The sequence below is a fragment of the Cavia porcellus genome, unplaced genomic scaffold, assembly GCF_034190915.1.
Source record: "Cavia porcellus strain 051 isolate PalLab524CR breed Dunkin Hartley unplaced genomic scaffold, mCavPor4.1 scaffold_3, whole genome shotgun sequence".
Taxonomy (NCBI): domain Eukaryota; kingdom Metazoa; phylum Chordata; class Mammalia; order Rodentia; family Caviidae; genus Cavia; species Cavia porcellus.
Genome location: NW_026947486.1, coordinates 44,834,906 through 44,846,787, shown reverse-complemented (window position 1 = coordinate 44,846,787; position 11,882 = coordinate 44,834,906). Strand labels below are relative to the sequence as shown.

General features: G+C 43.1%; 1 protein-coding gene across 1 annotated transcript; it reads right to left on the bottom strand.

The window, feature by feature from the left end:
• Window positions 1-1,834: 1,834 nt before the first annotated feature.
• Fgf16 (fibroblast growth factor 16) lies at window positions 1,835-11,308 on the bottom strand. The gene is made up of 3 exons (XM_003470975.4): window positions 10,618-11,308; window positions 3,895-3,998; window positions 1,835-2,537 (listed from the first exon to the last, which is right to left on the bottom strand). The coding sequence occupies exons 1-3, from the start codon at window positions 10,889-10,891 to the stop codon at window positions 2,292-2,294; spliced, it is 624 nt and encodes a 207-aa protein (XP_003471023.1). The 5' UTR covers window positions 10,892-11,308; the 3' UTR covers window positions 1,835-2,291.
• Window positions 11,309-11,882: the final 574 nt, after the last annotated feature.

Sequence of the window (11,882 nt, the reverse complement as noted above, 5' to 3'; positions counted from 1 at the left end):
CCCAACATGAACACCATCTTCTTGTTTCTTCATAGCAAGCATTATCCTGTCAGGAAACTTATCCTTGTAACCCTAGCCCAGTGAGATCTCTACCTTGGTGGTTCCACTAATTAACATTTAGTCAGTGATCATACAAGTGATACAACTTTGCACTTTTTATCAGCATCATTTGCTATTTCAGGTATATATTTTCATGTGTTGATTCTCTTTTGGAAGTTAGATTTGGAAGAGCTTTTATATACCTTTCAGGGCTTTTTGTTTTGGCAATGCTAGAGATGGAATCCAGGGGCTCATGCATGTAAGAGAAGTGCTCTATCACTGAACTTTGCCCCCATCATTTTTGCTTTTTTTTGGTGGTAGTGTCAGGGGATTCTGGTTTTACTTTTTAAGTGATCTGGTACCTAAAGTATTTGTTTCAACCATGCAGTTATTTGGAAAAACAGTGGATTCCTACATGATGAGACTGATGAGTACTAGGAAGAACTGTCCCAGATCCAGATATCTTCTTTTAGCAGAACTTCATAGTATCTGTATACTCAATGAGTCTTTTATGCTTTGACTCTTGTTTCCTAATAATATTTACTACAAAAATATAAATAATACTATTCTCCTACTTCTGTAAATATCAGTAAAGAGGCTAAAGATTTCAAACCAGATGTCAGGTGCTGTTCTGGGAAAAAGGGAAGTTCCAAGGTATGTCATTCTTTAACTAGAGCCACTCACTGTCCTTACATTCTAGGAAATAAAATTATCCTACAACTTATTGATAAACAATTTGGTGGAAAAAGCAAGAAAAATTTTTAGGACATTAGTTCTCAAATTTTACTATACATGGAGAGCCCTTGGAGGGCTTGTTAATGTGCATTTTGCTGGGTCATATCCTGAGTCTCTGATAATTCACATCTCTAATCAGTTTCTAGGCGATGCTACTGGTAAAGAGACCATAAACTTTTAAGCACTGCTGCTTTAGGAGAATGTGTTGACAGCTTTCCAGAATTCCCTAGAGGAAGCACTGGTGGGTGACGGGAAGACAGGAAAAGTAGGGAGAGTAGGAGAGCATCTCCAGAAGAGAAGCTGATGGCTCAAAAATCACTCTGTCTGTTGATTATTGTTTATTTTGCATCATTTCACCTTCATATGTGAAGTAAAGGGCCACCAATTAATTTCTGACCTTTGGGTTTCAGGCCCTAACTAAGTCCCAAAGGAAGGTTTCTTTATGTCTAGTGCTAAGCACGACTGGGAATTTCAGTAAGAATAGTTGGTCCAGGACTTCTGGAACTTTTAATTCACTAAGTTTAAAGTCATAGCATATGAAACTCCAGATTCCTCTGTACTAGGACTTCGGTAGGGCCGTACATAACGCTAACACACTGGATGACGGAGTCGTCTAGCTTAGGCAGTGTGCCATCGACATCAAGAAATTCTAATGAGTTGGAGAGAAAGAAGCTGGTTAATGTTTTAGCCTACTAAATGTACAAATCAAACATGTAGACAAGGTTTTACAATATAAAGACAATTTTATTGCAAATTAAAGCCTTTAATAACTCATTTTTTTTTCTGTTTCAGTAGGACCTTATTCTTTCTGATGAAAATCCAGTCATAGTATCTCTCATTAAAAATAAAATTATTTTGAAATAAATAAATATATAAAATAAATAGCATATACATTTCATAAATAGTTCATTCTTATGCACAGTATCCATGCTTACATTTGAATATCATTTTGTTTATAACCTACTCTATGTTCCACTTCCAATGGCAGGAAAACTGCATGTCAGTATGAATGAGTAATATGCAGAGCCAACATGGAGATGGCTTGCAGCAGGGCTGGAGCCCCAAAGATTTTCTTTTTTTCTTTTTCTTTTTTTCCCAAAGATTTTCTTAATGAGACTTTTCCAAAGATTTGTAAGTAGCACGTATGGCAGATTTCTTGGCCTTTCATTTGTACCCATTGTCAAAAGGTCTTTAGGTAGACTGGAGCAAGACACCCCTTGCTTTGGCAGAGGCCCCCATTCTATGTTGTGCTACCTCCAGGGAAAGAAATGAATAAAAATAAAAAGTATATACAAGATTCCCTTATGCCCATCCCTTCCTCCCCCATCCCTCCCCAAAATAGCCCAACCTTGATATACACTTTGAACAAGAGACCAGCTGGGTCAAGTTGAGCAGTAAGTGCTTCTGTGTTATCTAAACTGATAGGAAGGAAAGATTGAAAAGCTATGAGTATAATGCTTGCAGAGATTACTGTGGCCCCAGAATACATGGGTCACAGAGGTCACACTGGAGGTCTATTACCTATAGTGGAAGAGGTCTCTGGATATGGAAGGCAATTTAGAAGGATCTACTGGCCTGGGCAAAAAGTGAGTGAATTTCTGGTGTCGTTTAGTCCTGTATCCCTCCCGAGGTGATCCATCTTTATTCAGGGCCACATAATAGTGTCTCTCTGAGTCCATGTGTTTGTACAAGGTAGAGGCATAGGTGTTGTACCAGTTCTCTTCAAATTGTTCCCGGAAAACACATTCACGTGTGAGTTTTTTCTGTGAAGGGAAGGAAATAAAGCAGAACCCATTATATGATTATTTCTTCCATCCCAGCTTGCTGGTGGAGAAATCCTAAAATAGCAATAGCATATTGACATTAGAAAATTTCAGTCCTATTTCCTCATGTTACTGAAGTATCATTCTTTCAAATAACACAAAACATTTCTGATTTTCTTTCATTCTCTTTTGTGAACCACGCAAAATGTGTTGGATGAGATCTTTTCTGAAGGGAAGAGATTGGGGGAGATGGCCTCAGGTGGCTCTTTGAGCCCAAGAATTTCTGTTATGGCATCCAATACTGTGTTGGTACCCACTGATCTTTCTTCCCACTTAGTGCTAATAATGTTCAAATCCACTGAGATTATAGTCAACTAAATCCACTAACAGGCAGAGCCTTGGATCTATATAAAGCTCCATGGGAGGAGAGCTGTAATATTTCCTAATGAAGGGTCCCAGGCCTGTCAGTTGGAAAGTACAGAAAAGATCCCCTTGAAAAACTCCTCCAATCTGGCTATTTGAAGCTGGCAGCTCCTGGGTCTCTTGTCTGTGTCTCCTCTCACACTTGATCTGGCCACCATACTACTTGTAGGGGTTGCCAATACTGAGTGCTGGGGACAAGCCTATCTCTTAGGTGTCAGGGAAAAATGTGTTCTGATTTAATGGAGTATAGGCAGCCAGAAAGCATGCAATGTGACTCAAAGGTTTGAACCAGGAGTTGGGATCCCTTGAAAGGGTTAAGGTCAGAAAAGTTACCAATTTCCAGTGTTGGGCTACCTTCCAGAACAGAGAAATGCACTGCAGCTAGCCTATGCCTAGTTAGGGGCTTATGGCTGTCACCAGACTCTGGAACCCTCATTCTTCATTTCTTTGTTTCATTTGGCCTTTGGGATTCAATTAAAGCAATGTAGAAATCATGGGCTATGTTGTTAACCTCAGATTCCTCAATTTAAAGGCTAGTTCTTGTACTGCCTATTTTTATGCTACTTCCCTGGGCATCCATTAAAATTGAGATGTGCTCTTTGGGAGGGATAATACCCAAACCCTGACTATCTGCTGAGAAACCAGCCCATAGATAACAATCTATGGTTATCATCAGACTGCTTGCCCACTAATGGGCATGGTAAAATAAATGTATCATAGAAAAGCCCTTATGTTTTGATGGTGGGAACAGAAATGAGTAAAGATGTTATAGAGCAAGGCTCTGGGCAGCCAAGAAAAAACCAAAAGATGCTAATTTTGTACCACTGACAAAAGTGCTCTCAAGTTCTAGATAAATTTTTGTATCCTTTTGCCTAACATTGTCCAAATTCTGGTGGCAATAATCTCAGAGCGGAAAAAAGACTCTGAAACTTACCGATCCATATAGTTCTCCTCTCTCATTCATTCCTAGGTACAGGCCAGAGTCCACACCCCGGATGCTGATCAGCCCCACAGCTAGGCTAATAAACTCCAGAATTCCTAAAGGAAAAAAAAAAAAAAAAAGCAAAGGCCATTCTGTTACTATCACCAAGCCAAGAGAAAGATATTCAGGGGCGAAGTATTTGGCTCAGTGGCAGAGTACTTGTCTAGCATGTGTAAGATCCTGGGTGCGAGCCCCAGTAGATGGGGTAAAGCAGACCTAGGGACCTGAGCATGCTAGGCAAGTGTTTTGATTTGGGCATATTATGAGGTATACCTTCAGCCCAAGTGGGCATATTATGAGAAAGAAACCATAAAAAGACTTTGCCTATAAAAGCCCATAATTATAAGGTGCTACTGTTGCCAAATCCCCCCCGCCATTCCAAGAACTAGGACAGCAGCTTTCTCAATGGGAGAAAGAGGACAGGCTTCTGTATCTTTCCCAATGTCACTTCCTTCCTCCCCAGAGTACTTGCTGTCCTCTAGCCTGAAACTGTTTTGCACCCTCTTAGCACTCATGTCCTTAAAGTCACATGAGGCTGTCAACTGCCTGTAGCTGACTTTAACAAAGGCCACATAGGTCACTTAATTTGTTCCCCCTGCTTATGGCAGGAAGCAAAACTTGGCTTCTTGAGAGCTTTCCCTTAAAAAGTGCTCTCAGCTAGCATAGTCCTGAGTTTGTCACTCTTCTTCTCTCCTGAGAATTTTAAGTTTATCCATGGCAAATAGTTGGCAAGTAGTATTGGACTCCATATTGATTTGAGATGTTGCAACGTTAAGGGGAAAGAAAAGGAATTCCAAAATATCCTTCTGGCTGACAAAGTCAGAGGTAAAGATTTTTAAATATTTTCATTTATCCCACAGGGGGAAAAAACCCCAGACAAACAAACATACAAAAAAGAAATACAACAACTACAAAAAGAGCAAATAAAATCTCTGTAATACTGAAGACTTTGTAATTTTGTCATAATACAGTACACCTATTCTGTGGATATAGATGTAATAATCAACTAGATTCTCCTTTGATATTCCTATCTGTAACCATGTTTTTCAACATACAGAACAAAAATGATATGATTGTCTGAGGTATCCAAAGGTATGAAATAAGTTCATATGTAGTCACTTCCCATTTAGAGAAATGCAGTTCTTTCAAGTACTAGGGATTGAACCCAGGGACTTCACACAGCTTCACACTGAGACAGTCTTGCTAAGTTGCACGGGTTGGGCTGTAACTTGTGATTCTTCTGTCTTGGCCTCCCAAGTATCTAAGATTATAGCAATACTCAGCTCCAACAATGTAATTCTTTTTAAAAACAGGTAAAGGTTTAATCAAGAAGAAAGAAAAAATGGTAAGGGACTTATAGATTGAGGAACTCACAAAGATCTGGATGTCGCTTAACAGAGGAGAGTGATAAATATAGGAAAGGACTCCAGTGCAAACACTGGAGCATGCAATTGCTAATAATAGGGATTAGACAGAGCCAAAAGGTGAAAAGAAGGTTATTTTATTTTATTTATTTATTTTTATCGGTACTGGGGATTGAACTTATGACCGCCTGCTTGCAAGTCAGGTGCTTATGCCGCTGAGCTAAATCCCCAGCGCCCCCCCCCCCCTTTTTTTAGACAAGGTCTCACTATGTAGCCCAGGCTGGCTTCAAACCCATGGTGATTCTGCTGTCTCAGCCTCCTGGGTACTGAAATTACAGGCATGTGCCATCATATCAGGTTAAAAGTTGAAATTCTCAAGGATAATGATATTCCATGTAATCTACATAGAAGGCAGCATTTATTTCACAAAGACAAAAAAATTTAAGTGGTTAATTTTAAAATCAGGTTCAAAACTCCAGTGGGAAGTCTGTGGAGCTCCAGTGACAAGCTGGTGAGTAGAATGCTCAGGCATGGTAGCTTTGGGGGCACATGTTTCTACTCCCACCCAGATATGTTTGCAATATATCAGGGTTTTCTGTTCCATGTCTCTAGAATACTTAGGGTTTGGCCTTTGTTCTCTTGTGTTGAAGACTTCTGAATTTTGTTTGCAGTCAGTAGTTACTCTATAGTAAGGAGTCTTAGGAAAAGATTGACAGACAATAGTAGGAGGGAAGAAAAAATGACTCATGCTAAGCAGGAATTATTCAAACACTGAATTAATGGACCCAAATCTTCAGTTGTACTGAACAAGGTTCTCTCCTGTTTAACATTTTAGGAACTCACTCCCCAAAAGACTGATCACCCTGGTTCAGAAGACATACAGCTGAGAGAAATGACACAATTAAGATCCAAAGAGATTTCAAAAGGATACATAAGTGGGATGGCTCTAACAAAATAAGCTTCATGAAAATCAGTATAAAGTCCTGCACTTTTGTCCTCAAACCAGTATCCCAAGGTGTATTTGAGCTGTTTATTGGTTGAAGGTAAGCCTCAAGTACAGTTGAGTTAACTGTACTCTTTATTTCATGACTTATTATCATAACTGGTCTGTGCAAAGGCTTTTCAATTATCTGTTTCTTTTTATATTCCTCTCTCATTAATCTCCCCTCTCTGGGCAACCACGTGTGTTTTCTTGAAAATGTATACCGTTATATTGTGTTTCGGCACAATTTTTGGCAGGTGCTGGAGATTGAACCCAGGGTCTCTCAACCAAGTTATAAACATTTTAATTACATGCAAGTCTGTCCATCTCTGCAACAATTAGATGTGGCTCAGAAAAATATACACAACAGTGAGTTAAGGAATTATAAATAAGTCCAATGTAAAACTGATCATATAAAACTTAAATTTCATTTAAAATCTAATGTAAAAAATGCTAAGCATGGCAGCACCCTTGTAATTCTAGCTACTTGGGAGGCTGAGACAGCAGGATTTCAAGTCTGAGGTCAGCCTGTGAAAACTCAGTGAGATCCTGTCTCAAAATAAAATGTTAAAAAGCTTAACAGTAAAGTACCTGTGTTCAATCCCTAGTCCACAAAAAATTTGGGGGGAAGCTAGTGTGATGTAAGGCTGCATTGAGAGAGGTCTAGCGACTAGCTAAGGGGAAGAACTGCCTTAGCTAGACTACACTGAGAATACTGTGTTTGGTTCTAATACGTTTAGAGAGGAATATTGAAAAACATAAGCATATTCAGAGTGACCAGTATGGCCAGCAAATTAGAAAGCAGTCAATGATTAAGTTCTGGATGCTAAACTCTGGAATGACACCAACCCACTGGAGCCCTTGCTTCTTTGCTTTGCTTGGGAAGATTACTTATGAGCTTCAAGTTTTAGTTCTCTCATTCTCTAAGTATCTCATGTCTCTGACTACCCTGAGCTCATTAGCAGAGGGCAGCTTGTGATCTCACTGCTCAAGACCTGGTGTGAGAACAAATAATGAAACCCAAGAGGTGTGGCCATTTGAGTCACCACAGTTTTTCTTCAACTCTCTGTTAACCCTGAAGCCAAAGGACAGATCATACAGGAAGTCACTTGGGTTGTGTCCAGTAACAAGGGTCTCCAACAGCTGGAATCATCCCTGTACAGCTGTCTTTGAGCATCATTTCCCTTTGCCAACTTTCCTATTAGCTGGATTCAGACTGTGGGAACCCAGTGGCACATGATGATGGAACAGATATTTCTAGACCTTCTCCTGAACCCAAGCCAGCATGAAAAGGGAGAGAAAACAAGCCATTTTCATATTTTCCCAGCTACAGCTGGACAGGGGTGTTAACAGCAAAGTGTTGAGGCACAGTACTGAGTAGATAAACTTTGTCTTCAGTTCTTTCACCCCCTTCAGGGCCCAAGACCTTCCTCTATACTGTTTCATCTTGACCTGTTTGCCTCAAGTGCTGGCCTTTTCTCAACAATTTCCAGACTCTTCACAGCACACCTTTCTCCCCTGGGGCCTCAATCAAAATTGATCTGTCTCAGGTCCCAAATGCTAGCTAGATGACTAATATGTATTTTTGGTAAAGAAAATGATAGCTAATATGTCATTTAATCTGGTTCTATGACTTGCCTGAGCTCCCTCGGCCATTCTTTCAGACTTTCAGGGCTATGACAGTGTTGCCTTGGCATCTTTCCAAGTAAGAACTAGCTCACTCAGACACCAAAGCAGCTGCATGAGCCTGCTCCATCCCGCCTGGCAGGAGGTCTCTCCTCTAGGCTGGCTCCCAAGCTCTGTTCTGCCAGTCTCACAGGTGCCCCTCAGGAATGTCAGAATCCCTGTGAACCTCATGTAGTGCCACCATCCAGGTGGGGACTGAAATACTTCTGGCTACTGATTGCAGATGGAGAGCAGGGAGCATACGCTCTGCCAACAGGTTATTATTTGGAGTCAAGGCTGCTCTTGGGCTCAGCCTGACTAGTTCTGAACACATGGATTCCAGGATAATCCTTGGGGGCCCTGCTCTCCAATTACAACAAATAGCTATTTACTTTACATGGGCTTTGGAGACTACCTCCTCCCCCCAAGTAGAAATCTATAATATTTTATATCTTAACTCTGGCCTACTTTACCCTGCTGGAGTGTTGACTGCTAAAGCACTTATGGAATGTTAAAGCTTTGATTTATTGAATATCCTGGCTGATTAACTTAAATGTGAAGGGAGAAGAGAATTAGTAAACTCAAATGCCACTTCTTTCGGTGCCAAAAATTAAACTGAGAAAGTGTGTGTTTGGAAGTTGGCAGGGGAGGCTACAGATAACTTTGACCAGTTATCATTTCCTTTACCAAAAATACATGGAACAGCCATAAAGTCAAGCAAGGAGGAAAGAGAAAAGGTGGTACAGAGGTGGTCTCATACAATGTGGGTTTTTTAAAAAGGCAAAACCAAAAATGAAGCAGTCAGTTAAACATCAGCAAAAACATCCCCTCCTCTGCCACTTTTATTTCCTGTGGTTTCTCCTTAAATTTAACATCCTTAGCAAGTCTGGGACATGAAAAAGAAATCTAGATGTGTCTTCATGGAGGTACTCAAAGACTACTTATCCCAAGAGCCTATTACTAATTTATGTTGACCTTGTAGGTTATTGGGCCCAAATCAGACACACAGTCAAACACTTGGAGCAGCTGGGAGCTATATGCTCATTTTTCCTCCACTTTTGTTGCCTCCCATATTTCCCCATCATTCCATGACTTTTCATACATATATATAGTATATGCGTACATGATATCTGTATCTATATATTTTTTCTTTTATATATGAACTATTCTATTATTCCTATTTCTGGAACTCTCTGAAGCCAGTACAGGAGGCTAATTCCTTGTGAAGAGGAACAAAAGAGGACTGCAAAATCACAAGCAATGGAAGGGAAAGGAGCCAAGTTAACACTCCTTCTCTAACTCCCCACCTTATCACCCTTTTGAGGACCTGCTGCAAGTTTATGCAGACACCTGCACCCCTCTATTACCCCTCCCAACCTACTGTACTACAGCTCTGTTTGAGTGCATTTTTCCAAGATGACATAGACCTCATTAGAATTCTTGCTTGCTCCCAGCAAGGAAGATTAACCCTGGCCTGAAGTTTTTTCACTAGATTTGGTGTTAGCCAGAAACTATCCTCCCTTTCACTGTGCACACCAGACGTAGCTCTAGCAAGGCATGGAGAATAGGAGGATGGGGAAGTTTGGAGAGTGGAGGTAGGTGGGAAAAAGGGAACTGTCATGCTTGATGGTATGTAGAGCCTCTTACTGGTTTAGAAGTGGAAGATACCCTTGGGTTATAGGGACCTTGGAGGGAAGCAGAGAGTATCAAAAGCCGAGGGAGCAGGAGAGGTAGCTGTTAAAGCACCTGTGTGATGGCTTAATAGAGAATAGGAAATTGAAACAAATTTACTGAGGAGGGGACACATTTGCTTGGAAACCTAATAATCTTTGTCCCAGATCAAGTCTTATATTAATTGTGCAATTAACTCTATATGTGAGATTGGTAGCTGTGTCCTTTGAACAATCTGTATAGTGGTGGGCAGGCAGATTACAATCCTGAATGGAGACTAGACATTTTCTGTCCTGGGCAACACTTGTTTTGGGGCTTAGCAGTGGGCTCAGGATGTTTTCCTCACTGAGGTAAGAAGTGCAGAGGTCAAGACTTGTACCTACTCTTAAATGTGGGCACTTCAAGGTTTCCTAGATTCCTTGCTACCCCAGTCATGTTGTGCTGCCTGGATTGGCTCCTACCCTCAGTAGAGCAACCTAAAAGCAGACAGGTGCTATAGGTGCTCATTCTCTGCCTGTTAAAAGTGATTCGGATGTGGGCTTGCCCACTACACCTATGACTCAAGCAATCGCCTGCTCCAGGCAATCAGCGACAACAGGCCTGATGCCCTTGAGGCTTGGATGGCACAGTAGCCAAGCTACCCGGTCTCCTAGACGAGGGCTCTAACTCCTTCCTTTCCCAGCTCCACCTGCTTTGGTGGAGGCTCAGTGCTCAGCTCCCAGAACAGCCCCTGGCTCTTGAGTTTAGGAGGGTGGGGCGGGTAAATGAGAAACCACAGGCATGGGGCCTTTGCTCCCTCCTGAGAGAGTCAGAGGGCAAGGGGCTCCAGGAAGCTCCGTTGCTCTGGTACTCGCCATCGCATCCCGCCTTGACTGGACAAGAATGCTCCAAGTTGGGGGGGGGGGTCCGCCGGGCCCCACGCCAGAACCCGGAGCCTTGGACTACCCAACTAGTTGTCTGCCCATCTCCCGTCCTTCCCGGCTGCGTCCTCACCAAAGCGGCTGTGGTCGTGGCGGGTGCCGTGTACCGTGCCGTTGGGGAAAATCTCCAGGTGAAAGCCAGTTCGGCAGTAGAGCTGGCGCCGCCGCAGTATCCCTTTCAGGTGGGCGAAGTCCGTTGGCGAGCCACGCTGCAGCTTTCCCTCGATCTGGCCCAGGCGCTCATTCAGGAAACCCGGAGAGTCAGCTAAGGGCACGTTCCCCAGAGAGGAGGAGAAGCCATGCAGATCCCAATCCAAAGAGGCAAAGACCCCCGCCACCTCCGCCATGGCAGGACCGACGGCGGCTCGGGGCTGTGCGGGATGCCTGCGGGCCGAGCCTGGACCGTGGGGCGCGAACTGCCTCTTCTCGTGGCGGTCGCGGGCGATACGGTGGCGCTCGCTTGCTCCTTTGCTCTGCGTTCTGCCCAGCTGCAGGCGACGTCTGTTCGTGTCCAAGGAACTTCTCAGTGGAGGAGAGTGTGAGGCAGCGCGCTCTTGACCTTACTTACAGTCAAAGTGCTGCTTGCCCTCCGCATCCATCTCGTCCAGCCTCTTATTGCTAGCTTCCTCGAGCTATCAAATGCAAACGGCACTTTATATACATACCCACTCCCCTTACATTGACATATTGGTATTTAAATACAAGCCACACCTCACTGGCATCCCCTGAGACTGGTGTGTGAGTGTGTGTGTGTCTTCCCATATTCATTTGGCTCTTTGGGGAGGAGGAGGAGGAGGGAGAGGAAAGGGGGAGGGAGGAGGGGCAGGGGGAGAGAGAGAGCGCCAGCGAACTCCTTTTATTATGAAAAAAAATGGCAGGAAAAAGCAGTGAGGCATAACTGCAGTGAAGCATAACTGCTTTTGGCAGGTTTTTCTGAAACTGCCGATTAAATAACGGAGCCTAGTGCATCGAAGCCTTTGGAGCCCATGGCCACTCACGCCTGTTCCGTGGGAGTCTGTTTGTCTGCTGCGCTGGGGCTGTCCCTACCTTCTATGCTTTCTCAGGTTGCTCGACTTTGGAAAGTACTGTGAAACCGCGGCTTAGGGGTTTCACATGCTCCTGAGTCCTTCTTGTTCCTAGGCTGGTGAGAGAGGGCGCCTGGCTCGGGACAGGGACTTTTTGGTTCCTTTGTTACGCTGCCCCATAGTCGGGCTACCCACCTGTAGGTTGACAAGGGGATGAGAAGTGAAAAATCCGGAAGCTGAAGGCCGTGGCAAAATTTAGGATTGGGGCTGTGGTAGTTCCTGTAGACACCAAGGCGGGGGATTTGAAGGGTCT